General features: G+C 43.8%; 1 protein-coding gene across 4 annotated transcripts in view; it reads right to left on the reverse strand.

Annotated features, from left to right (window-relative positions):
* GATB (glutamyl-tRNA amidotransferase subunit B) overlaps positions 1–26,525 on the reverse strand; it is an 80,348-nt gene that overhangs the window by 10,497 nt on the left and 43,326 nt on the right. For 3 of the 4 annotated variants that reach the window (XM_080676529.1, XM_080676531.1, XM_080676532.1), the window contains 5 exons: positions 25,905–26,018; positions 23,471–23,555; positions 22,745–22,789; positions 20,211–20,400; positions 8,818–8,951 (listed from right to left, as the gene is read on the reverse strand). In XM_080676529.1, coding sequence (XP_080532655.1) covers positions 8,818–8,951; positions 20,211–20,400; positions 22,745–22,789; positions 23,471–23,555; positions 25,905–26,018 — 568 coding nt within the window. The remainder of the gene's footprint in view (positions 1–8,817; positions 8,952–20,210; positions 20,401–22,744; positions 22,790–23,470; positions 23,556–25,904; positions 26,019–26,525) is intronic. The other variant, XM_080676530.1, reaches the window with a different exon arrangement.

Raw genomic sequence — 26,525 nt, forward strand, 5'->3', positions numbered from 1 at the left:
GTTAGCATATCCATTTACAGTTAACTCATAACTGCAAGACTTGATTTTATAGGTTTACATAATTAACCTCCTATCCAGGAAGGAAAACAACAAGCCATTTGGGCTTTATTTTATTTACTTTGTATTTTAAGATATAACAATTTTTTGTGACTAGCGTTGTTTTTCTTTGTTTTACCACCCAACAATAACAGCTGTTTGGCAGAAGTTGTAGCAACAGACAATTGCTCAGCTTAATTTGTCAAAGAAAGGAGGTGGCTGCAAAATTCATGAACCATCATGAGGAAAGAAAAAACAAAAAACCACCCTAGTAATTAAGTATTTTCAACAGAAGATCAGTCTAAAAATTACTTCAAACAAAACAGCTAACAAAGCCACATTTTGAGAGTTTCTGTGGAAATATAAATTATTTTTGATTATGAGAGCTTTTCTTTAAGGGCATGCAAAGACTACCCACCACTTCTTTAGCTATCCTCACGGGCATCTTCTTAAACTGTTCTCTCCTGAAGTCGCAAGAGCTTTCTGGACACACAGGGCTTAGAATTCATTATCTATACTTCTAGGACATGACTTATTTACCAAGATGCTGTGATACAAAAGGCCAAGGAGCAAACACATAAGTGTCATTAATTCACACTCAGGGGTAGGAGTTGGGGTGAGGGGGTGAGTGCCGAGATTACTGAAAAGACAAAACTGAATTACAGATTTCTTTTAAAATATATGGTTTTGCTACTTCCAAACACATGCAGTAACTAGGACAATTAAACCTGTCTATCTGAGGTCATTAGGGGCTAGTTTTAAATAGGTGGGACAGCTTATAAACAGCACGGTAGCCTGTCCGGGTAAATGAAAGCTTCTGAAATGCTTAACACCACTTGAAAATACCTTCTGTTTGAGTCTCGGTTGTCATCATTTGCTATTAATTTCTTTGCAAGCTCTTAGATAATAAAAAGGAAACTGCCGTTTAGCCTCTGCCAATTTCCATGAATTTCAGACCAAGTGAATGCAAGTTAACCTGATGTGCCTTACTGTGCAGTCTGATGCAAGTATAGTGAAACCTCATTAGGCTTGTTCACTGAAAACAGCTAACACATGGAGGCAGACATCAGCCTTAAAGTGTTTGTTTATCCCAAAGTACATATGGATAAAGGTGACCCCAAGTGGAAATTAGGTTTGGAGAGTGTCTGATGTTATTAGTTGGCATCTGGAACATCTGTGAAGCCCCCTGATTAAATCTCAACAGGAAGAGGAGCAGAGGACTGGGAAATAAGCTTTTGCCAACCTCCCACCCTTACTGACTGGTCATACAGAATCAGGTTTCTGGGATGCTCTGCAATCCTAGAAAATACAACAACCAATTAGACTGTGTAGAACCACAATCAGCACCGAGGTGGAACTGGATTTCTAGAGCAGTGGTCCTCAACCTTCCGGACCTCGCAGACCACCAGTGGTCTGTGGACCACCGGTTGGCGACTGCTATTCTAGAGCATGCAAAAAAAAAAAAAAAAGGGTCCCTACTCCCATATGAGTCCAGGATATAAGGGATGCTGGGACAGAGAAGGACAGAAACAGAACATAACTAAAAATACTTTGCCTTTCACCTAATGAACTTAATTCATTAGGTAAGTGATAAATTTATACTATAAAACATCTCCACTGACCTAACAGCACTTTGGATTTCTCAATCGCCTTTTTACACCCGCAATGCTTGACACATAGTAGGTCAATAATATGTGTCATAGAATTCTTCCCCACAACCGGGGTAATCTGGTATACTGCGTATACCAATTCCAGATATACCAGGGCTAACCTCGAGTAAGAGGATGACAAAGATCAGTTCCTGTCTTACCCTTAAGGACCCCACTCATCAGATAAATAAATAAACCATCAGTATGGAACATAATGACAACAGAAGCACAACTACTTAACTTGCTGCTGTCAGATAATACCAGTTTCTGGACAGTAAATGCATCTCAGGCAAGAATTAGCTGACACTGAAGGCTTAAGCTTTCTGTGCTTGCTTCCAATCCCCCAAGGCCAGGATATCTACAGAGCCGAGGACATGGGGTATGTCACCTCTCTCAACTTCATCCAGAACTTTGGAGCTCTTTTAGGATCACAAATCCATCACCAGCTTGGATTGTGGCAACAGATTCCTGACACCTCTCAACCATGATCCGGCCAAACTGTACTTGAGAAATGTGCTGACCATCTCAATCCCAAAGCTCATTTTAGGTCCAAAGTCCACCTTCTGCAGATGCAAAAGCTCCTGGAGGAAGACATGGGACTTGGACATCCAGGGGCCCTTGCTGCTCAATAGTCCTTTTATCTCTCTAACTTCATAGCAACCAGACTGTTCTCACAGTCTCCTTCCCACGACCCTCTTGGCAAAGACCCTCTACTCCCACTTCATAAGGACACCAGCTGATGCAAGATTCATCATTTTCAAGGGTGCTCTCCTCCTATTTCATCAAACAAACCCCCTCGGCCCATACTCTTAATCCCATCACCCTCCATTCCTAAGATTCAGACTCACTCAAATACTTCCTCCCTCTCTCTTGTGGCTTTAATGCTGAGATATTCCCTAACATGAAAATGCCTTTTGCCCAGCCAGTGAGGCTCAGTGGTTGAGCGTTGACCCATGAACCAGGAAGTCACGGTTCAATTCCTGGTCAGGGCACATACCCAGGTTGTGGCCTCAGACCCCCAGGTAGGGGGCACACAGCAGGCAGCCAATCAATGATTCTCATTATTGATGTTTCTATCTCTCTCCCTATCCCTTCCTCTCTGAAATCAATAAAAAATATATTTTAATTTAATAACCAGTCCTAGCTCACAGGCTATAAACTGGGCTCCCAATCCCCACAACCCCCATTATTAATGCCATCCACATATCACGCCACTGGACTAATCTTCCTGTCATTATCAGTCCCTTCTCGGCCTGAAACATTCCCTGGTTCCTTAGAGCGTAAGGAAGTACTGCCATAGCTGTCCTGGGAGTTCAGGTACTCTACTGGGCTGGACAACTGGGCTTTACCAAGAAATGCTTGCTCAGGGAATATGTCATTTCCACTTTCTTAACAAAATCCAACCTGTTATTAACAGTAATTTAGAATGAGATATTAACAACAACAACAAAAAAACTTTAAAAGTAATATACCCTAAGTAATTAAAAAGCCATGTGTAAAAAGAGCTTTTCTGGTTGGACCCTTTAAATACCATGGGCCTTAGATATCCCCTAAGAACACTGAGGTCTTCAAAGATAGATGCTAATTTACAAAATCTGTCCCTGCCACCTTATCTCTAGAGCGTTCCTTGCAGGTGTTATCATGAGACTATTGTGAGCATAGCAGTACTGCTGTTCTAAGTGTTGGGAACATTCACCCTAGTGGCTAAGGTTGTTCATTAGTGTTTGTCCCAAGGGCAGACTGGCAAACCAGACCAGCTAGCAGGTCTTTGAAAGGTATAGGAAGAGAGCTGTTTCAGCTGGGTCTGGGCTCCTCAATGTTTGTTTTCATACAAAATAAAACAGAACTGTTGTTTAGCTTCCTCTTTACCTGATTTTAGAACAACCAAATATAGTGGACCCTTGAACAATGCCTGGTTTAGGGTGCCGATTGCAAGTGCATCTAAAATCCACTTAACTAATAACCCAACTTCCCCAAAACTTAATAGCCTATTGTTGAGTGGAAGCCTTATCAATAACATGAACAGTCGGTTGGCACATATTTTATACGCTATACATATTCTTATAATAAAGTAAGCTAAATAGGATGTTATTAAGAAAATCATAAGGAAAAGAAAATACATTTACAGTATTTATTGAAAGAAATCTGTGTATAACTGGACCAGCACAGTTCAAATCTGGGTTGTTCAAGGGTCAACTGTATACTTTTATTTCTAATTGGGTACCCTTTCAGTTCTTAAAACTCTAGCACTTATGAATTGTTTGGATAAATACCAGGAGCTCCAACTTCACTAAACAGGCTCATTTATCAACCTCAGTTCCTTTTGAAGCTACCAACACATTAAGCAAACCCCTAATTTCACAGACCAACATAAAAAGAAACTGATCTGAAAGTCAGGGGATGTGGCTTCCAGTTTTAGCAGGTTGCAATGTAACCTTATGGATTAGGGCCTCCATTTCCCCATGTGCTAAATGAAGGAGCCGGACCAGAGGATATCTAAGGTCTCCACCAGGACTAAAATTCAGGGAGCATAGCCAACAATATAGAGACCATAAATTCACAGCTAAGATTTGCATTTTCTCCAAAAGCTCACACCACATCTTCTTGCAGCCCTTCTGGTGTCCCCTGGCTGACACCATCTCCCTCCTCTCTGCTCCCACTGCACTGTGCAGATGTCTAAAACAGGAAGCACCCCATTCGGCTTTGAACTAAAATATTCCCCAGGAGAAGGAAAGCTTCCTGAGGGCCCAGATGGGTCCTGTTTCTCTCACCACACACTGCAGAGATCCATGTGGAGTTTTCCTGTGAGTTCCCACACCCTACATATTCTGCTTCTGCTCCAATGATACAGTTAACTGTACTTTTCTGACATTTCTCACCCTCTGCTCCTACCAGCTATGCTCCTCCCTGGTCCAAAAACATGCCAGTTTGTTTCCATTCCCACACCTTGGCTCCCCACTGGTGTCATGCAGCCCCTCTTCCTCACCAAATCCTGTCCATCCTTTAAGGCAGGGGTGGGGAATGTCCAGCCCACGGGCCGTATAAGGTCCTGTGATATCATCTGGTCTGGCCCTGTCCAGGCAGCAGCAGGCGGGACTCATAGTTCAATGAATCTAGGAGCTTTTTTCATAGCAGCATAAATTTATATTAAGTAGATTATATTAAGAGAATGATGTTAATAAATAGCCCAATGGCCCTCGGCAGAAGAAAAGGTTCCTCACCCCTGCTTTAAGACAAAAAGGCAACAGAGGGATACGTGTGGAGGAGACTGAGGGTGGCCAATGCTTTGGCGCCTAATACACCTAGATGGCAAAGAGAAGGGAGCTATCACTGAGGGTCCACTCTGTGCCAGGAACTGTGCACTTTCTTCTCAAAACCCTTGGGGGCAGGTATGGTCTTTTTCTTTTACAGTGAGGAAACAGGGGCAGGGAGGGGAGCTCCTTTAGGATCACTGCTGACAAGTAGCTCAGGAGGGAAGTGCACTGACCCCACATTAATACATGCATATACACATGTGAGCAAAAGGCTGGACCTCAAGTTGGCATTGCAGAGAGTTCACGTCTTTGAGCAAACACCTTTTGGAATTGTATACCAATATATGCCCATCTTTCCACTGCACTTCTTCTCCACAGCAATGGATACTGAGACAATGACACACCCACCAAGACCGGGCTCCACTGGGACCGGGACCTTGCCAGGGTCCTGCCGTCTGCCTCTGTGTCCCTAATGAACTCTCCACATTTAAACCTGCTGCTCATTCTTTCCTTCTTGAAACTTTCCTTTTTGGGAGCATCTGTGACACTAGCTCTCCCCTGGCTTTTCCCCTTCTTTGCTGCCCACGCTTCTCAGTTCAAGTCCAGAGAATCTCAGACTTCTCATTGGCCACCTCCCTGACAGTTCTCATCTGCCCCCACAACTTCATGTACCTTCTCTATGCTGCTCAGTCCACGTTCCACTTACACCTAAAAGTGCCACGCTCAGACTTATTCAAGACTTTTCCACATGCTGCTCCCTGTGCCTGAACACTTTTACCCCTGGACTTTGCCTGACTAACCCTACTCATCCTTGCTCAGGTCTTGGCTTAGCTGTTAGTTTCCCTTCTCAGATCATCTAACTCACTGCTCTGTAATCACCAGCTTCTAGCCCATCAGCTCTGAAAGCAGGGAATGCGTCTGTCATGCTGACTAGTCTTCCCAGGCTTAACAGAGCCTAAGTTAACATGTGTTGAATAGTGAATGCATGAGACTGCACAGATTTATACCTCCCATATATCTGTCAGCAGCAGATCCATATGTCTGACTGCCTGTTCGTTATCCTCATGAGGCAGATGTCTGTTCTTCACCAGGTTAGGGAAGTTTTCAGTTATTATTTCTTTAAATAAATTCTTGATCCCTTGTTCTCTCTTCTCCTTCTGGTACCCCTATAATGCAGATGTAGTTACACTCCATGTTGTCCCAAAGGTCCCTTAAGCTCTCCTCATTTTTTAAAGTTATTTTATCCTTTTGCTGACTTGATAGGATGTTTTCCTCTACTGTGTCTTCCAAATAGCTGATTCAGACCTCTGCTTCATTCAACCTGTTTATTCCTTCTATTGTATTCTTCATTTCAGATATTGTATTCTTCATTTCTGACTTGTTTTTTATAACAGTTTCTATGTCCTTTTTCATGTTGTTGTATTTCTAAGTTCTTTGAGCATCCTTATAATCTTTTTTTAAAATTCTGTACCTGAAAAATTGTTTGCCTCCATTTCATTTAGCTCATTTTGCTGGAGATTTATCCTATTCTTTCATTTGGGGCATGTTTCTTTTCTCCTCATTTTGGCTGACTCTTTGTGGTTGTTTCTATATGTTAGGTAGATCTGCTATGACTCCCACTCTTGGTAGGATGGACGTAAGTAGTAGGTGTCCTGTGGGACCCTGTGGCACAATCTCTTTGATCACTTCAACTGGGTGCTCCAGGAACGTCCCTTGTATGTTTTATGCAGGCCCTCCTGTGTAATGGAGCCTGCTGTTGTGAGTCTTTGATTGCTAATGGCCCATGAGTTGGGCCAACCCTCAGGCTGGCTGACTGTGAGGACTGACCTGTACCATAGTGTATGAGCTGTTGTGCAGGTGCTGACCACAGGAAGCAGAATTCACCTTAGCAGCGTCTGGTGCCTGCCGAGATCTCCCTTGGATATGCCACTTGTGAAGCTTATTGGATCCTGCTCTGATGCTGTCTTAAGCTAGCCACTGGGTATATTGTTCTGGGACCTCTTGGGAGGGACTTTGGTGCAGGCCAATGTCAGACGCTGTTGTGACTGACCATGGGCAACCAGACTGAACTACAAAGTGATCCACAATTTGTGACTGCCTCTGCTGGGCCTGGGTATGTGTGGGAAGGATCAAGCTGTGCAAAGGCTGGCTTTTACAGCACCAGGCCCAGGGGCCCATCAGCAGAAGTCCCATTGTACCCTAAGACCCACCTCAATCTGCCTCCACCTGCTGGCTGCCTATGAGGCTCAGTTACTGAAATAGCCTCTGGTGGTACTCAAGTTGCATGAGGTAGGTTCTCAGCGAGTCATCAAGTAGGGGTAAGTGGTATTCACCAGATTGAGGTTCAAACTCGGTGCCAGTAATGGGTTTGAGGCCACTCAGGAAAGGTCCCTAGGTATACCAAGTTAAGTGTGCCACCTACTGGGTACTCGCACATCTTTGTAGTGGGGTGGGGTCTCGGAAACCAGGGTAAGGCCAGCAGAGTTTATCAGTCCCATGATTCAGCCAGGTGAAGGGAGGGCTTCCCATTGGTCGAGGGAAGAGTCCCTGTCCTAGAACTACATGGCTCAATCTGTCCAGATTCTGCCAAGAGCCCGATCTCAGCAGGGTGGGGCTGCTGGGAGTTGGAAGGATGGGGCTAGTGTATCTCTCATGAGGGGAAGGTGCCTATCAGGCTTGGGGGAAGAGAGCCACACAACTCGGTCTGTCCTAGATTCTGCCTAGATCTTGGCAGGGCGGAACCATGAGTCAGGCAGATAAGGCTGCTGGGAGCCTGGAGAGTGGGGCTAGGGGATCTCCTGTGAGGGGGAGGTGCTAGTCAGTTTCATGGAAAAGAGGGAGGAATGGCACCCTTTCAAAGCCACATCACTCAGTTACCGACACTCCCTGAGACTGCCCAGATCTCTACACCCAGGCCCAGGCAGCTGACTCCTCAGCAGAGTGCAAGCTCCACAGGGTGGGGCAACAGGTTGAGGGTGAGGCTATTCATTCCCCTAAGCTGATGCTGTAAGGAGGGGAGTATTCCACCCAAGAAAGATGGTGTGTGTGGTGTGGGAGAATAACCCAGCAAAGGAATCCTAGAGGCTATTCCTTCAGCTCTCTCCCCAGAGCCACAAACACCAGTCTCTCCTCACATAACTCTAGTCCACTCTGCCCTCACTCTTCTGGAGCCCAAGGTTGAGTGGCTGCAAATGAGATTTTGTGCATTGGCCCTTTAAGAGAGCACTTGTGTCTCTAGAAGACTGTCTCTATTTCTCCCCAGCGGACAAAATCCCTGCTGATTTTCACAGTCAGATATTATGTGGGTGCCTCTTCCTGGCTTTGGAGCCTGGACTGGGGTTGATACCCCATGCTTCTCAGTGAGAATTTTTGCAGCTGAGATATCCCTCCAGAATCTCAGCCACTGCCTGTGGGAGCAGGGCCAGCTCTTTTCACACCTCTGCTCTTCCTACCAGTCTCAATGTGGCTTCTGTAAATCCTTGGCTATAAGACTTCTCTTCAGCTAGTCTTCAGTTGGTTATTTTGGCTGACTATTCTATATTTTAGTTGTAATTCAGTTTGGTCCAGGAAGGAGGTGAGTGTAACATCCACCTACTCTGCTACCATCTTGATCTCCCACTATCTGTCTTCTTACAGTTCTGTAGCCCCTCAAACTTGCAAACTCCTTGTTCTATTCATCCACAGTACAGAGCACATTGTGGACAGTCAGAGTTTTCATAAGAAAAGCTTTAGAATTTGGAATTCCCAGGGGATGTCTGTGTCTTGTCAGGAGATATTGAGGGGAACAGGAAGAGTAAAACACTGGTCCTGCCCTATTTCAACTGCTCCTGGACAAGAGTTCATCTCAAAACAAGAAGAAATCCCTAGACCCCACTCACCTCTCACTGACAGCAAGGTTCTGTTGCTTTAAAAAACCCAGGAAAGTGTTGAGGACCCAACTAGTCACTTTTTTGGGCTCTGCCCTAGTTTCTTTCATCACATTTTGGAAGAACTCCAGTAGGCCAACTTCATTCTGTAAAGAAAAAAAAAAAAATTGTATGAAACCTCCCAAAAAGTGAAAGATCAGCATTCTGAAGACAAATCAAACTGCCACCTTCTGCATCCTCTGAGGCAACTTCCTAAATATGGAGATGTCACCAGAAAATCCTGATCACTTTCAGTAAATAGCAAGTATTCTGCTACTGTCACCCTGCATTTATATAGCATTTTCTTGAAGGAATTAACATACTTCACAGCCCTCACTTTAGGGACCGGAGGAAAGTGAAATCCCTCATCCTCCAAACTTGCTTGCCCTCTCAGTGTCAGTCTTGTGAACTCTGTATCCTTGATCCTTGGGCCCACAATGTTCGGCCTGAGTTTACTGTCATGACTTTTTCCAGTCCTTTCCTCTGCTGGAAGTCCCAGTGATTGCTAGAATAACAAGGTACGAAAAGCAAATCAAGAAGAAACAAACAGAATATTCTGCCTTTGAGAAACCAAAAGTGGACTGTATCCATCTTACATCACCCCAAGAGGTGATAGAAGTGGTTTTCAAAATGAGGAAGAACACAGGTACATGTGACCCACTTAGACCACATAACCATTGGAGGGAGCAGCAGCTTCTACGTCTTCTGAACCAAGATAGGCCCAGCTGACCCTGCCTGTCATCCTGCTCCGTGAAAGCAATCAGCTGGGTTGACTCATCAAGAAGTCTTGTTTGAAGAAGACTCTACTGTCCCCCCCACCCGCCCCTTCTGGACCGTCAACTCCATGAGTGAGGGGCCATGCTGTCCTGTTCACTCTGTAACTAGAGCTAAGTGAGTGCTGGGCCATGGCAGCTACTTGGTAAGTACTGGTGGATGGAATCAATGTCTCCCATCACCATGTGTATTTTTTCAAAATCAGATGTGAACATTCATTCTTTAGCATACCAATTCTTTAAATATTAGAATTGCCACCACTATGCATGGAATAATCCAAGGCACATATCAAGTTATACACCATGGCTAACTTCCAGCTCAGATCAATTTGGCAGGACCAAGAAACCGGGCTAAGTCCACCCCTTGTTTTTAGTAAGAAAAATAAAAACATATCCCACTCGCACAGGGGAGGCTGAAGTTTCCAAATGCAGAGGAGCCACATTTTAAGTACTAGATTTCCCCAACCTGCTGAAATTCAAATCAAACCACTCTTTCCTTGAAATATATCTTTTCAACTTCATACTACTAAGGCTCTCACCCTCACCTCTTTCACAGAACCTTCATTAAACAAAAGAACTTTCTGGAAAAAATTAGATACTAGGAAGAAGCAAGACATAGTAACAAAAGTGCTCTAGAAATTTAGTTATTGCAGATGCTGTAATATACACACAGGGACAGCTGCTAAGGTAGAAATTCCATAACAAAAAAAAAAAAATCTATGTGACCTTTGTAACAGATAAATTCTCTGGTGGTAAGCCAACTGAATAATCCCATAATCATCTCTTGAATATCTTTTCAAGCCAATGCTGTTATTCTGCTCATGCTAAAACAGGGCAGAGGCCACCTCAACAGCCAACGCTTGACTACAGATAAAGGCAAAAGCAGGCAGCATGAAGAGGAAGTTCTGCTTAACTTATGGAAAAGTATTCAAACCTCCACAATGCTACACAAATCGCTGGGGAAGTAGAAAAGCGCTTCCCAGCCCAAATCAGTTGGGTAGAACTCTCTTTGTTCTCTCCCAGACGGGCTGGCTGCTGGGGAAAAGAGCTGTCAGGAGAACTCTCTGCTTTGCCAAAGTAAGGTTTTCTAAATTCACCTAGAAATATTGTCCTTAAACTTGCAGGCTTGGCTGAGTTGCTGGGACGTGATGAATATCCCTTCCTCTCCCCTTGGGTGGTTTTTTTATTGGATGGATAACATAGCAAATCAGATTTCTGTTTGTCTTTTTGTATCAGTGCTATGATGAAGCCTCTCCAAGCTGAAACTGTACTCCACTGGGGAGTCCATGGTTTCAGCACATAATCGGAAATGCACGTGAAAATCTGCGATCATGACCGGGTGAGCTACAGACAGAGGGCTGAAGAACAATGGATCAATAAAAAGTGACATATGGGTCCCTGCTCTGGTTCTTTAGATCAGAAGCCAGCTTTTCTGAAAAAAAAAAAAAAAAAAAAAAAAGCACAAAAACAAAAACAAAAAACAACCAAAAAATCACACCAATATTCTAGGTAACATCTTCTTAGTTTTTCTGTGAGATAGGCAAATGCTAAGCCTGGCACAAATCTCAGAAGTCCCTGGTGAATGTGGCAGTGTGGCCATCTGGTTTTCTCAGAAAAACAGTGGGCCAGTAATTCCCTTACATAAGAACTGTATTAAGAGCAAGGCAGAAAGGCCACTGCATTAGGGGACTCATAAGGTCCTTTTCAAAGGCAACAAGCAAGCCTTCAACTCGGCACTACTCTCTCCTCCATCAGGCAGAGCTAAACTTCATGACACAGTGCGTCAGGTCTCCTGGCCAACTGTCCTTCAGAGATAGCTAAAGCAGCAGGAACAACTGGTCCTGTCTTTTGGATAATACCAGACTGCCTTTACAGCTCTGTGCCGGGAAGCATCCTTTTCACATTTTAATCAAATTTCCAAAGCATTCAATTACACCAGAGCCAATGCCAGGTCAGCTCTTAGACACTAGCGGGAACCCTCCACTTTAATGGGCCTATCAGCTGGTCAATGCTGGTGTGAGGCAAGGCAGGGGATCAATCACCCCGCCCTCACTGCCAGCTCTAGGAAGGAACCCCGATTTACCCTTGCAGCAGGCCCTGGAAGCAATGTGTCCCAACGCTGTCTTTTACATTCTGCCTTCAGAAATGATAAAATGTCAGAAGACCATCCAGTTGGAATAAGATGAAAGCTGATTTCTCAACTGCCACACCCAGTGAACCTGATGACAGGACTATATTTAGAAGTTGGATGAAACCAGATAAAGACAGCTGCCCAGCAGCAGATTCAGAGAAGAAAGCCCACAAAGTAAAAGTTGAGGAACAGCTGGTTATGTGGCTGGATGACCTGGCAGCACAGCGACCCCAGATTAGCAGTTCCGACCAGTTAAAAGGCTCTCAGAAGTATTTCTAGAAGACTTGGGAGACATGGAGATCAGCAGCCAGACCAGTGGGGAGATGCACATAGCTGTTGCTAGTGATAATAATAATTATTAATAATAATACATTTTAACAGCAATAATAGGTGTCAGGCACTGTTTATATTAACTCATTTAATTCCAACAACGACCCTACGAGGCAAGTAGCAGAATTCTTTTTTACAAATGGGGACACTGAGGCACTAACTTGCCAGAGGTCACACAGCATGAAAGCGGTAGAGCTGGGATTTCAACATCCATGCTCTACTGTCTCTGGTGAAGGAAAAGGCATGTCCTTGCCTTCCTGGGGACTGAGACCGAGCACCAGTGCTAGGCACAATGTGAAGCGACTTGCTCTTCAAAAGAATGAACTTTCCCCACCACTTCCATTATTTTGATACCTGCCAGCTGTTTAAAGGTTCTTAACATATTAAGAATGTTACAAAGGCCCTTGGCAATTAGCTTAGAAAATGGGAAGTTCACGTTCTGCCTTTGCCAATATATGACCACGTGGCACTCTTTGCTTTGGCATGAAGCACACCTGTTCCCAGATCACAGAGGAAGACAGTGTCCCCCACCCCAAGGCAGCCAGAGCTTCCCCAGCCTCTTTTCTGCATCCCCTCCACACCCTCTCCTGAGAGAAGTTACAGAGAGTACATCCAAACAAAGACAATGCCCTATTCTGAAATACCTCCCCACATTACAAAATAAATTCCATTTCGCTCCCATAGTTTTGATATTAAGTGTATTGTACATAATGGAATTCTAACTCCTTTACTATGGGTAACTCATATGTGGGTTTATACCTAAGTGGACAGATTGCGCCTGTGGTGGGAGCGGCTTATTGTACAGGATGCCCCACTTCTATGGACTGAGCAACAGTGGCTTCAACTGGTCAGGGCTCTCACATGGCAAGATGTATCATTCTGTGGAGGTGCAAACACGAAGTGCATAGGCCATTTGGCAGGGTGTTGGGATGAGCAGCCACTGAGCATTTCTGGAGATATCCAGCATGTACATATCAGTGGGGGCTCTGTGGTTCCTCATTTCCTTGTGAATCTGGCTATTCTTACAATGTGAGAAAAACAGAACACAGACCCACCAACTCTGTGAAGAATGGCCCAGGAAATAACACGTTAGTGTTGGGATGGAAATGGAAATTAGGTAAGGGGTCAGACAGAGTGGTGGTTCCAGGGCAGGAAGCAGAAGTCATGGCTAGATTAAGGACTGCAATGTACAGTGGGGTGGCAACTTGAATCTGTGCTGTGAACGAATCCACCCTCTGCTTTTCATGAAAATAAGAAGTGACTGCAGACATCTTTCAGCGAATGAACAGAAAAGAAACAAAACAAAACAAAACAAAAAACAAACAAAAAACTCATCCAGGAGTCTTCAGTGGGGAAAAACAAAAGGTAGTCAATTGGTGGTGTGAGGCTGGCTTAGGAGATACCATTTTCCACGTGAGTATGTAAGGAGGAAGCCAGAATCCTGAATTATCACTGCCACTTTCAAGAATATAGTGATCTCTAGTTCTGAAACTGACCCAGGAACAGGGTATGCCCTCTAGTCCAGGGGTCCTCAAACTTTTTAAACAGGTGGCCAGTTCACTGTCCCTCAGACCGTTGGAGGGCTGTACTATAGTTAAAAAAAAACCAAAAAACTATGAACAAATTCCTATGCACACTGCGGGCCCTGGATAAGTCGGCTGCTAAGCAGGACAGGCAGCGGCACCCAGCGGGCCGGATAAATGTCCTCGGTGGGCCGCATGTGGCCCAGAGCCGTAGTTTGAGGACGCCTGCTAGTCTGTCTTAAGGAATACACAGCTAGGGAGTTCTATAGTCCTCTTTTGGTCCCCACAATCTCCACCCCTGAATCATGTTCCCAGCAGGGCTTAAGGACCCCTAAAATCTGAGCAAAAAGTCTGATCCCAATATTTCACTTGTGCTCTGTTCCCAGAGAAGCTAGAATATACATATCTGAGTTCAACTCAGACCCTGGGTTCTATTCAGAGAGTGTTCTCACCTATAGCTGGCTCAGCCTAATGTGAAAATAAGTTTAAATTCTCTGAGATGCATCAACTCTAAAAGAGATGTTGAGGGAAACCAACTTGGAAATAAGACTTGCCCTTGTATAATCAAAATCTATGTAATTCAGGAAATAAAAATTGACAGCAGACAGGCATAATTAGATGACTATATCTGCAAGAATGGGACACAAAACCATGTTGTCAAGCAATCAATTCTGACTGTAATCACATTACAATGTCCTTAAAGTCACTGTTGCCCAACGGGCCCACATGGAGGGAGTCTGTGCTACTTAACAGCAGCCTTCTATTAATTGCCCCCTAAGGAAATTATCGCACCAACAGGAAATCAGGCTTCAGGATGGATTAAAGACAGAGCACCTGAGTTCCTGAGGTTGGGCACTCAGGACCTTCATTCCTCCCTGCACTTTGCCCCAGTGAGCAGTCCTTGAGGGTCAAGTGTCTTTGAGCTGAGGTCCTTATCTCTGAAATGAACTGCTGGTTTTGCAGGAGTGAAGTTAGAAGATGCATCTTTTAAAAAATATATAAATATTTTTTATTGATTTTATAGAGGAAGGAAGAGGAAGAGAGACATAGAAACATCAATTATGAGAGAGAACCACTGATCGGCTGCCTTGTGCATGCCCACACTGAGCATCGAATCCACAACCTGGGCATATGCCCTGACTGGGAATCGAACCGTGACCTCCTGGTTCATAGGTCGATGCTCAACCACTGAGCCATGCTGGCTGTGTGGAAGATACATCTTTTTATTCAACTTTACCAGAAAAAAATATTGGTTATTTTTCACAGTGCGTAGACTGTGAAAGCACCCAAAGCTGGCAAGCACTGGATGTGATGTTATAAGATGAAGAATTAAATCAATTTAGAAAATTGCACGGTGGTGAAATATGGTGGGTGACAATGTTGAGCAAATGGAGTTTCCTTCCAGGAGTTAGAGGGTGAGTATTTGCTCCTCTGTAAGTTTAGGCGGTCTAAAACCAGTCAATATGGTTTCAGATGCTTTTTCAAACTATTAGCTTTAAAGTAGTAATGCCTATGGGATATATAGATATTTACCAAGGGAAATTATTTTATAGGCAATTTATCCAGAAAGAAAACCAGGACATTTCAAGCTTACTAGAGACTCAAAACAAAACTCTTGGAAAACAATCCATTTAACAATCAACCATAGTCATGCTATCACTGCTGTTTCTTTGTCCTTTGGAGACACCTTAACCTTTTCTATGAGGTCAGAAACAAAGGATTATGACTTTAAATAGGGAATAACCAGCTGGAGAAAATGAAGTTGTTCAAAGACTCTTGCACATCTTGAGGCTGCATACAAGGACAGGCAGACATGTGTGGCAGCACAGGCCCCCGATGTGAACGGCCCCATCACATTTTTCTATAGCCTCCCTGGGCCATGCTGGGCTTTTCTTAGCATCTGTCCTGCATGGTTCTCAGTGTGTTAGCATCATTCTTTGCTCTGGCAGCAGCATATCCTTGGGAGTCTGCTTGGCTGTAATTAGACTTTTTTTTTTTTTTTTACATTCAGTGAGGTTCTGCTGTGTCTATCATCTTCGGGGGTAAGCAAGTCATACCCTTCCTCTTTCAGCTCCATTTACCTCTGCAAACCCCCCCCCAGCTCCCAGTGTCAGACAGGAGACCTGGAATCAAGATTGTTTGTCTCTTAGTTGGTGTTTTAATATACTGCCCTGTAGGACTACCCAGGAGTTAAAAGCAACATGGAAAATATAAAAGCTCTCGGTTGACAACAGCAAGGGAATGTGACGAGTATAGCAGGCTCTCAAAAAACACACTTGGGGATGTTATACCATTCCTCCCATAACAGAGAAGACTGAAATTTTTCTGCCTATCAATTTCATTCACAGCCAGTCACCCTGTGAGCTTATATCATTCCTCACATGTGCCGAGCTGCGTAACATGAGGCTCTAGGCAAGATCATCCCACAAAATCCACAAGCCCCATGCACTTGGCCCTACGTGGGCCCTTCTTGACGATACAGTCAGAAGGAGCCAAGTACCTAATGCAGAAAGTTTAGAAAACAAATAGAGCTGCAGAGGAAAGCTTGCATTTCTATTCTGACTTAAGTTTTCTACTTGAAAAGTGGACATAATTTCTGCTTTTCTTTGGAGTTGACTAATTTTCACTAAATTTAGTAGACAGCACTTTCTATTTATTATCTTGAAAAATAAGAGGGGTGGCCAAAGTTTGAAATGAACTGATATTTTATGACTGTGCTTCATGAAGCTTTGGTGGAACGGACACAGTATTAATGTTGACAAGAGTAAAATTTCTACTTTCTCTATTAAGCGATCCAAACCAGCAAACAACTTGAAACATTATCTCTATTTGCATGTGGCACATTACACATATAGGCAGGCAGTAGAGCTTACAAATGGAGAGCCTGGGCCCTGAAGTCAGCCTGGTCTGACGCTGGCTCTCCCATAGGCTTGGGAAAGTTACTTAATGCTTTATACAGAGCCACGGAGGTTATGTCTCCTCACTTGTAGAATGGGTAGAACAACTCTATGCACCTAAGAGGGATGTTGTAGGATAGATTAAAAAGTGGGCCGCTATAAATTGCAGATTGGGCTGTAAGTGAACAGCCTACTTTATGTGCAGCTTAGGCAGATGACTGCAATTGGCTTGCATTTGCTGAGTCAGGTAAGGCAGAGTTTAGGAAGAGATGACCCCATAGAGATCACCCTGGGATTATTTGCCAAGAAAAATGCACATGCATATAATCTTGATCATTCTATTAATTACACTTGGATATACTGACTCAGAAAAAGGCTTGCTATGCTATTAGAACTTTCCTTTTCTAATACCTGAATCTCAGCTTCCACATTTCTGTTCCCAAGTCCTACACATGAGGTCAGAAATCAAGGCAGTTTGACCTAAGTTAGGCAAGCAAGGTTAGCTAACTAGGGTAAAGTTTCTGGCAGAGCAAGATACTAATTTTCCCTCCAGCCACCTAAAATGTTAAGACAGGTTTCTGCTGGGAGGGGAATATCAGGAGGCTTTAAAGGAGAAAATCAGAATGTAGACTTGATTTCATGTCCCAATGAAACCAGTTCAAAAAATGAGTCAGAGAGACCAAGTGACTTGTACCTGTCTCAGGTGGCATGAAGTGGCAATCCAGGTCTCCTCACCAGAGTTCAGTGACACAGGTATCATGCCACAATTTGCTGGTTGTCAAAAGGGTGGCTTATATATCTAACCTTTGAAAACAGGTGCTTTTACCAGAAACACTACTTCTCCCGAAACTTTCATGAGCCCTGTCCTAATATCCCATGCATTTGCTCATCCATCCTCCCCTCACTGAACTAATATCCACTGAGTGCCTACTATGTGCAGCCATTGGCTGGAGGCTGAGATACAATACTGGAGTTCTATAAATATCAAGGATAAGTTAACCATAAATAATTCAGTGCTTATTTCACAATAAAATAACAAGATAAATTAAAGATTAGAGTTAAATTCTGAAGTTATTATTTGTGGGTAAGGCATGTGTGTGTGTGGGGGCAGGTATGTGCTCAATGCTTAATTTAATAAGCAATGCGAAGGCACGGAGCATGCAGCTAAAGCTCTGTAAAGCACACCTCCACCACTGCTATTTACTTAATGAATACTCCTGGGCACTCTTTAAATTGAAAGATGGTTCATTAGATTTGTGCATCTGCCCTTCTCAGCAATCTGTTGTGTTTCTGATGAAGGCAGAGAAAAACACGAACACATCACTGACGGATATGTTATGAATAACTCAGCTTCCAATGATTACAAAGTCATAAAGAGCTCAGGATGCCTAATTTGTCTGAATCATTCTCTTCCCATTCCTATCAAGTTCTCTTCTTCCCCATCTTGAAGATTTCAAGTACTAGCCCTTAAAAAACCCTAATCACCTCATGCTATTTTCAAGCTATAAAAATATGCATATTTTTAAGATATCAAAAAATGAGTCCCTTGATAAATGGCTCAAAAATCATCTTCTTCTTGAGGTTTTCCCCTTTTGTCCTAATCAAGGCAATCACCACCTCCTCCGGACTCCTTCCCACATTATATATTATATTATGTAATCTGGCCCCGGGGGTGGGTACCTGTAGTGTGTGCCTATAAATAAGCTCTTGGAAAGCAAAGAAAACATCTTTTTTTTGAAACTTTGTCCCTGGCTCAGTACTTGCTACATAGGAGATGCTAATAAAGTGTTGAACTGAATAGATCAAAGGTAAGTTTCCCTAAAGGGGACTTACACTATGAAAACAGACTTGCCACCCCTCAGCAAACATTTACTCAAGGACTCCTGGGTTCTCGTACCAGGAAGGACACATGAGGGGAGGCAGGGACACAAACAGGAGTGTGACAATGTCCCTGCCCTCGGAGAACACATAGCATGCTTCTCAGAGGCGGAGGGTAACAATCCTATGGAGGTGCTTTCTGGAGGGAGCATCTTTTCAGACAGTGCCTCAGAGAATGAGCCATATCTCGAGAGGAGATGCAGAAAGGTCCTTTCACTTCTCTCATGAAAAAGCTGATATCCACTAACAATTTCTACCATTCTACTTAGTGGATTCTTCTCCGAAATCAGTCTCGGAAAAAACATGGCCAAGTAACCCAGGTTCGTCATTCACTACCGCCATTGGTGGCCTCTGTCCACCTGGCAGGACGCCAAGTGATGAGAGGTAACTGATGTCTGCAGGTTGAGTAGCCTTGGCCCTGGTCCTCCAATCCCCTACAAAATTTGGCAATATGTCAGAAAATGCAGGATGGAAATTTAGCATTTAGTTTTTATTCTGGAATTTAGTTTTTTTTCTGGAAAGTCAAGTGATTGAGATGGTGGGGAAGATGTGAAAGACTGAATCTCAGTTCTGTTAAATCAACTCAGGAAAAATACAAGTGAAAGTTGTTCTGTATGAGATGCTGACTAACAGATTCACACACAGATGTGGCTTTAGGCACTGTTGGTGTGCTCATCTATGCTGAGGAACAGGGAGGGTAAGGATGCAACTGTCCTTGCCTTCAAGGTGCTGAACAAGACACACCAATAAATAATCAAAATACAGTGATGTAGATGCCACAGAGGTAGGAGTAAAATATACAGGCAGCCTATAGGAGACAATGCTCAACTCTGCCTAAGGAATGAAAAAAAAAAAGATCATGCCTAGTCATTGTTGGTAGTAAAAAAAGGAGTTTTCACATGACACTGTAAATACTTGTCAAATTAACTGATTTATAGAAAATAAAGAGAAAATCATTCATTCAACCAACATTCAATTGCCTACCTTGCACCAGAAATGGCTGGTTGCTGTTACTGAACTGTATAAATTTACATAGAAATGTGTATACCCTAACATCCCCAGATATTTATTATTGGTCAATTAAATTGCAAAAATCCAGAATTTCAATAGATTCTGCTGCCCCAAAAGGTAAGTGTGTGGCATACACCTGGTCCCTAAAAGCAGCAGCAATAGAATGCTCTGCTTCCTCCCCAGCACACAAGAAGACAACTGTGACAGAACGCTATATTCACTGGTGCCGGATCACTTTCATGTTGCCATGACGAAGAAGACTGCAAAGCCCCAAGCAGCCTTGAAAAGGATGGGAAAATCCCTACACAGACTTCAATGGTGTCAGATTCTCTCATGCCTCTTTCAGACGCATCCTCAAGCCTCAAAGGACCGATATTTTTAGTCAGAGTTTGCAGCATGTCGTGTAGAATAAATGTTTTCTTCTACACTTGGTAAAACAACTGGCTGGGTTTTGAGAACTAACTTCCTGCCAGGCCCTGTCATGGTTCAATACTGCTGGAAACTCTATACATAGATTTCCTCTTGTCCTACAGACACAGGGGAAAATGCTCGTCCATAACATCTGGATGTTCTTCAAGAAGCCTCCACTGCTGCTCTGAGCAGCCGCTCCTTTCTACACAGGAGACATGAGATACGAGATTATGCTTCCGGTTTTATGAGGTGCATTTATCATTAAGGGGAGTGAACGAAGGCTATCATGCCTGTTCTGCCCAGGAGCATCTTTCATACAACGGAGGCAATCGGCCCGCTCCATCAGAGCCCACGGTATAGCCTTACCCCAACTGCTGAGCTGGGCTTATTTAAGCCTCTGATCAATACCTACCAGTAAGGCGAGGCTGTGTTCTGGCAGCATCCCATACTGCTGGACGAGCTTCTCCCGTGTCACACTGGGGAGCTCGGGGAGCTGCTCTCGAAGCTGGTCAATATTGATCACTTGCTGTGGGTCTGCACCAGCAGGCAGAGACGCTGAATCGTAGAGCAGCAGGGGAGGCAGGTTGGGCTCGGGAATAAACCTAGGCAGAAAGGAGACAGGGCCTGATGCTGATGTATTTAGTTTGATAAGAAAAACCCAACTATTCATAGGAAAGTTTCTGTATAGAGAGGCCATGTCACCTGCAAATATTTTCTAATATCTTACAATATCAACATTAACCCTTTGTTTCCTGGGAACCAGTCTGTGTACATGTGTAAACCACACCTAGAAACACCAACCCTGCTGATTCCTATGCTTAGGAACTAGTGACAAGTGAAAGAGGCACAGCACCGTTCATGCCATGCTGTGATGTATACTTGTGGATAAAGTATCTATATATATAAAAGCCTAATATGTAAAGTGTCCCCTTGGGAGTTTGACCGACTGGGAGTTCCATCGCTCCCTATGACGTGCGATGACCACCAGGGGATGGCATGGAATGAAGGAAGGCCCTGACTGGCAGCATGGAAGGGAGGCCCCGGCTAGCAGTTGGCAGCCTCTAGGGACCCTACCCGTGCACGAATTTCGTGCACTGAGCTTCCAGTATATTCATGAAGACATAAGAGCAAATGAGAATAACTTATTAAGGAGAAAGATGATTTCCCCCCCTTTTAAAATTTCCACTACTTTTAGTAGTATTTGTGTTAATTAATGAAAAGCCAAAGAATAAGGAAGTATTTTCTTGAGAAGCAGAAGCAATGAATGGATTTTGCCTAAATGAAATGTAGAAGCTAGAGGGGAGAGAGGGGAGGAGGGGTGAGTTAAGTACAGACAGGTTTTTAGGACAGTGAAACTATGTATGACACTGTAAGGGTGGATACATGTCATTATACATTTGTCCAAACCCACAGAATGTCCAACATAAAGAGTGAACTCTAATGTAAACTATGAATTTTAGTTAATAATAAGGTATCAATTTCAGTTCATTGATTGTAACAAATGTACCACATTCCACATATATGCAGGAGAAAACTATGGGGAAAAGGACAAGTATATGGTATGTGGTACATACCATGGAACATACCATGGAACTCTGTAATTCCATTCAATTCTGCAATAAACCTAAGACTGTTGTAAAAATTGTTAATTTTTTTTAAAATGTGGAAGCTGCACCACTGCATAAATCCCTCTGTTTTATTCCAGCATCGATCATTTTCTCTCTGCATATACCTGTCAAAGGACTTATGCAGATGCAGGAAACGCAGAACTAATGGTGACTCCGAGGTAACCGATTGAAGTGCAAGCAACCCATCACCTTGATGCCAGATCTGTGCTATGAATCAATCCGACTTCTGAAGGTAAGAGGGACTCCCATCTATTAACCTGGAGACTGAGCTGAAGCCACTAACTAAACTCTAAGTCTATTCCATGCTCGGTCAGAAAGCAGCAGAAACAGAGTGGGGGCAACACTGGAGGACAAACGTTCTTGAGAAGAACTGACTGAACCCAGAAGGTCACAGTAATTAAAGCCATCCCCACTGTGACAGACACCATGAGAGGCGTCCTTGAGGTGAAGTTCACTCTAAGGGTTTATGAGCTGCTTCTTTCCCACATGATGCCACACTTGTCCCTCACTGACAGCAGTAGCTGCTCTTACATCTTTCTGCACATAATGAAGGAGAGGTGGGCTACCCTCAACAACTTTGATGTGTAAAACTTCAACCTTTGCAATCAGCTAAACTCTGTGGGGAAATAAATGAAAGGCTTGAGTTAGCTTAAGCGTATCTTTATTTCTTGCTTTATTTCTGAATCTCATATTAAGTCCAACTTATCAATTAAATAGCATCACCTGAAGATTGAAGGGAAATGCCAGGAACATATACATCTCTTTTTTCATTTCTTCTCAAGGAATTTCAGTGTCTTACCGAACTAGTTACTGAATGTAGGAATAAGAAGAGGCTAGGCCCCATCCTCAACTGCCATCCTCTTGGTTCAATGAGCAGGGGTGGAGAATGTCCAGCCCTCAAGGGCCATACAAGGGCCGGGAAATCATTTGGCCTGGCCCTGTCAAGGCACAAGGGGTGAGTTAATTAAAGGTTTGACCAAATATAGCAAGCTAATTTTTAAGTTGGTAATTTTGTATGGCCTGTGAATGATGTTTAAATACCCAAATGGCCCTTGGCAGAAAAAAGGTTCCCCACCCCTGAATTATAGCAACTCTCACACAGAAGTGAGTGAACAAGCATCTTCCAACAGTTGAATCCTATCTAACAAGGCACTCCAATTAAGAATCTATTCTTTCTCTCAGTATACACTAAAATAGGAAGTCTGGATTTTCCATCAGGCAACAATAACAAAAAGTGGTTCCTAAAAATTGTTAGTGGATTTGAAATATGCCCCTAACCCCGAATACATAAAACGGTTTTGATAAGGGGAGTAATCACCTGTAGTCTTGCTTTCCTTCTTTGTCTCTCATTGGCACGGTGCACCTACGATAGTTAAGAAAATGTGAAATGAATATTGCATGCGGCACTGGCTGGCTCATACACAGAGAGGGGATTCCCTGCCAATGATGGGCACAGGCAGATTCAAGCTCTTCAGCTTTCCTTGGGAGACATATTATGAATACATTAAAAATAATATTAAAAAAAAATGTTTAGAATGCTAATTAAAAAAAAGAAATTGCTTCAATGCTTCCAGCTTTTAACCAGCTCTAAGTCTAGGCTTTTGCGCTTTGTTTAATCTTCTGCTAAAAGTATAAGACTGCAAAATTTCTGATTTAGTAAATTAAAGTCATGTTATCTAAAAAAAAAAAGGAAGCTCTACGACCAGCTCTAAACTTTCTTCTACCTCTAGCTTAAATTGGTAGAGCTTTCGTCTGACAGAATTTGAGGAAATAAAAATGCTTACCACAAAGCAGGTAACCTGGAAGCAAGGGAAGGCCAGAACCTAGAACTAAGCACTATGTAACTGCTTCAGTTTAAACCTTTTACCAGCCCTGCAGGGTGTATTATAACCTCGTAGGACACAGTATTTTCCTAACTTTACTAATGAAGAAATAGAACTGCAGAGAACCTAAGCACCTTCTTCACAGTCACATGGCTTATTTGTGGTGAGCCCAGACTGGAGTCCCACCCAGCTGCACTCAAGATGCTTTCAAGCAGACTCACCCCAGCTTGTAATCAAAGGAGCGAGTTTCATTCAGAATTTCTCCTCCATTCTCAAGTTCTTGGATTTGCCTCTGAATTTCATAGTCTAAGAAAAACACAGTAATTTAGTAACATATTTTTTATTCCTTTCATCCAGCCAAGCAATATTTAAAAAAACTTATAAAATCTTTAACAAAAAACAGTCAGCAGAATCATCCTAATAAAAGAGTAATATGCAAATTAACCACCACTCTGATACACCCACAAGCCACGCCCACCAGCCAATCAGGAACGAGTATGCAAATTACCCAACCAAGATGGCTACAGCTACGGAGTGAGCAGGAGGCTTGGGTTTCCCCGGCAATGGAGGAAGCCAAGCTTTCCACACACCCTGGCAGGCCTAGGTCTCCACTCAAGGCTACAAAGTTTCAATTATAGAAGATAAATAAATCCCAACAGAAATGGCTGCCGCCACGGAGCAAGCAGAAGGCTTGGCTTCGCTACAGGCTACAAAGTTTCAATTGTAGAAGATAAATAAATTCCAGATACCAGTGCTTCCGATTGGGTCGCCGGGGGGTGTGGCTGGCCTGCAAACCACCACAGGCCCCTCGCCCAGGCCACCCCATGCCCCAATGGACCCCCCACCCTGATCTGGGACACCCTTCAGGGCAAACCAGCCGGCCCCCACCTGTGCACCAGGCCTCTATCCTATCTAATAAAAGAGTAATGTGCAAAGTTACCGTCACTCCAACACACAAGATGGCTGCCCCCATGTGGTCAAAGATGGCTGCCCCCATGTGGACACAAGATGGCCACCACAAGATGGCCAGCAGGGGAGGGTAGTTGGGAGGGACCAGGCCTGCAAGGGAGGGCAGTTAGGGGCGATCAAGCCTGCAGGGGAGAGCAATTAGGGGTGACCAGGCCGGCAGAGGAGGGAAGTTGGGGGCGACCAGGCCTGCAAGGAAGGGCAGTTGGGGGGAACCCAGGCCTGCCGGGGAGAGCAGTTGGGGGGGACCAGGCCTGCAGGGGAGGGCATTTAGGGGCAAACAGGCTGGCAGGGGAGCTGTTAGGCATCAATCAGGCTGGCAGGGGAGTAGTTAGGGGGTGATCAGGCTGGCAGGCAGAAGCGGTTAGGGGCAATCAGGAAGGCAGGCAGGTGAGCAGTTGGGAGCCAGCAGTCCTGGATTGTGAGAGGGATGTCCGACTGCCCGTTTAGGCCCGATCCACATAGGATCGGGCCTAAACGGGCAGTCGGACATCCCTTGAGGGGTCCCAGATTGGAGAGGGTGCAGGCTGGGCTGAGGGACACCCTCCCCCCGTGCATGAATTTCGTGCACCGGGCCTCTAGTATATAATAATTCTTCCTTTGTGCAACTCCCTCTTTATCCACAGTTTCATTCTCTGGTTTCAGATACCTGAATTCAACCACAGACTAAGGTTAAATTTACCCAGTCTCAATGTGTGCTCCTGACATCCAACCATCAACATCATGACCCAGGATGACTCAAAGCAGAGGATTCTCCTTCTGATATATCCTCAGAAGGTCAACAGTAGCCTAAGACTACATCACAGTGCCTACATCATTCACCTCCTTCACTGTACTAGGCATTGTATCATCTCACATGATCACGAGTCAAGGGCGCGTACAGTACTGTATAAGATATTTTAAGAAAGACAGACAGACTGACACCACATCCACATAACTTATCATAGTATAGTGTTATAATTATTCTGTTTTAGTATTACTTATTATATTGTTAATCTCTTACTGTGCCTAATCTATAAATTAAATTTGATCATAGGTATATAGAGAAAAAAAATAATATCTATAGGGTTGGTACTATCCACAGCTACAGGCATCCATGGGGAGTCTTGGAATATACCCTCTGTGGATAAAGGGGGGACTACTGTACACTATATTTTCTTCTTGTTGCCATCATAGAATTATGGTGCTTAAAAGGGTCTTTTATTAAACTCTACTCTCTCCCTTTTTGAGAAAACTTGGGTTCAGAGAGATTAAGTGACCCAGTGCAGGTTACACAACTTAGTAGAAGAAGGGCTGGGGCCACTATCTAAGCCCAGTGACCACAGATCTAGAACTGCTGCCTATCAAGAGTTCTTTCCTGGAATCCCAATGCCACACAAGAAGGCCCAGGCTAGGCAAGCAAATGAAGAAAGACCAAGTGGGTAGAGAAGCCTAGCATACATCCAGCACCAAGGCCCCATGGTGTGAGTGAGGTCATCTCAGACTCCTTGTTTCAGCTGGGCTGCCAGCTTCCACAGTCACATCAAGGAGCTGAGGCAGGACAGCAGCAAAACCACCCAGCGCATAAGTGCAAAAAACCGTGGAAACTGAAAGTTACTGTACAAGCCACTAAGGTTTGGGGTAGCTTGTTACACAGCAATAGATAATGGACACAGAGAGGTACAATTAGGAGTAACAGCTGACATTCACCTATTGCTTTGGCCAAGAACCTGGCACTGTTGAGATTCTTCACTTCAGTTCGAACACCCAAAGGCTCCCCAGGGTGATGCACAGATATATTGGCATCCACCCTCAACTGGCCCTCTGAAAAAGAGAAAAAAAAAAGACAATTCTTTAGAAATTATCGGAGGCAACATGGTCTTTTAAAGGCAGGAGTGTCCAGGCAAGCAATATCGAACTCTACTTGCTCTTTAGTGATAGCAACCTAACCTTAGAGAAGGAACGTTGGTTCTGAAGTACACGACTGGCATTTCTGTCTGCTTAAGAGAATCCTGGCCTCAAAGCATCTCAAGTGTGTGCATGTATGTGTATGTATTTGTGTGCACTTGTGCACACGCAGAGAGAGGAGAAATTCTGGATACACCAGCTGGGTACATCTCATTCCTTTTGTGCCAAGTAAGAAAAACAACACTGTTAAAATGGATATTTACTCAGCAGTTTTATTTTCAAGCTTTTTTTAAAGTGTCAGAGCTGGGTTGTCAGGAAGGCCTCAGAAATGACTATCTGATAACCCTACACACTCTCCAAAGGAATAGGAATTTACAACAGTGATTCTGGGAGATTAATAAGAGAGTCCTTGAGAATTTATAG

This window comes from Plecotus auritus (assembly GCF_963455305.1).
Source record: "Plecotus auritus genome assembly, chromosome: 6".
Classification (NCBI taxonomy): Eukaryota; Metazoa; Chordata; class Mammalia; order Chiroptera; family Vespertilionidae; genus Plecotus; species Plecotus auritus.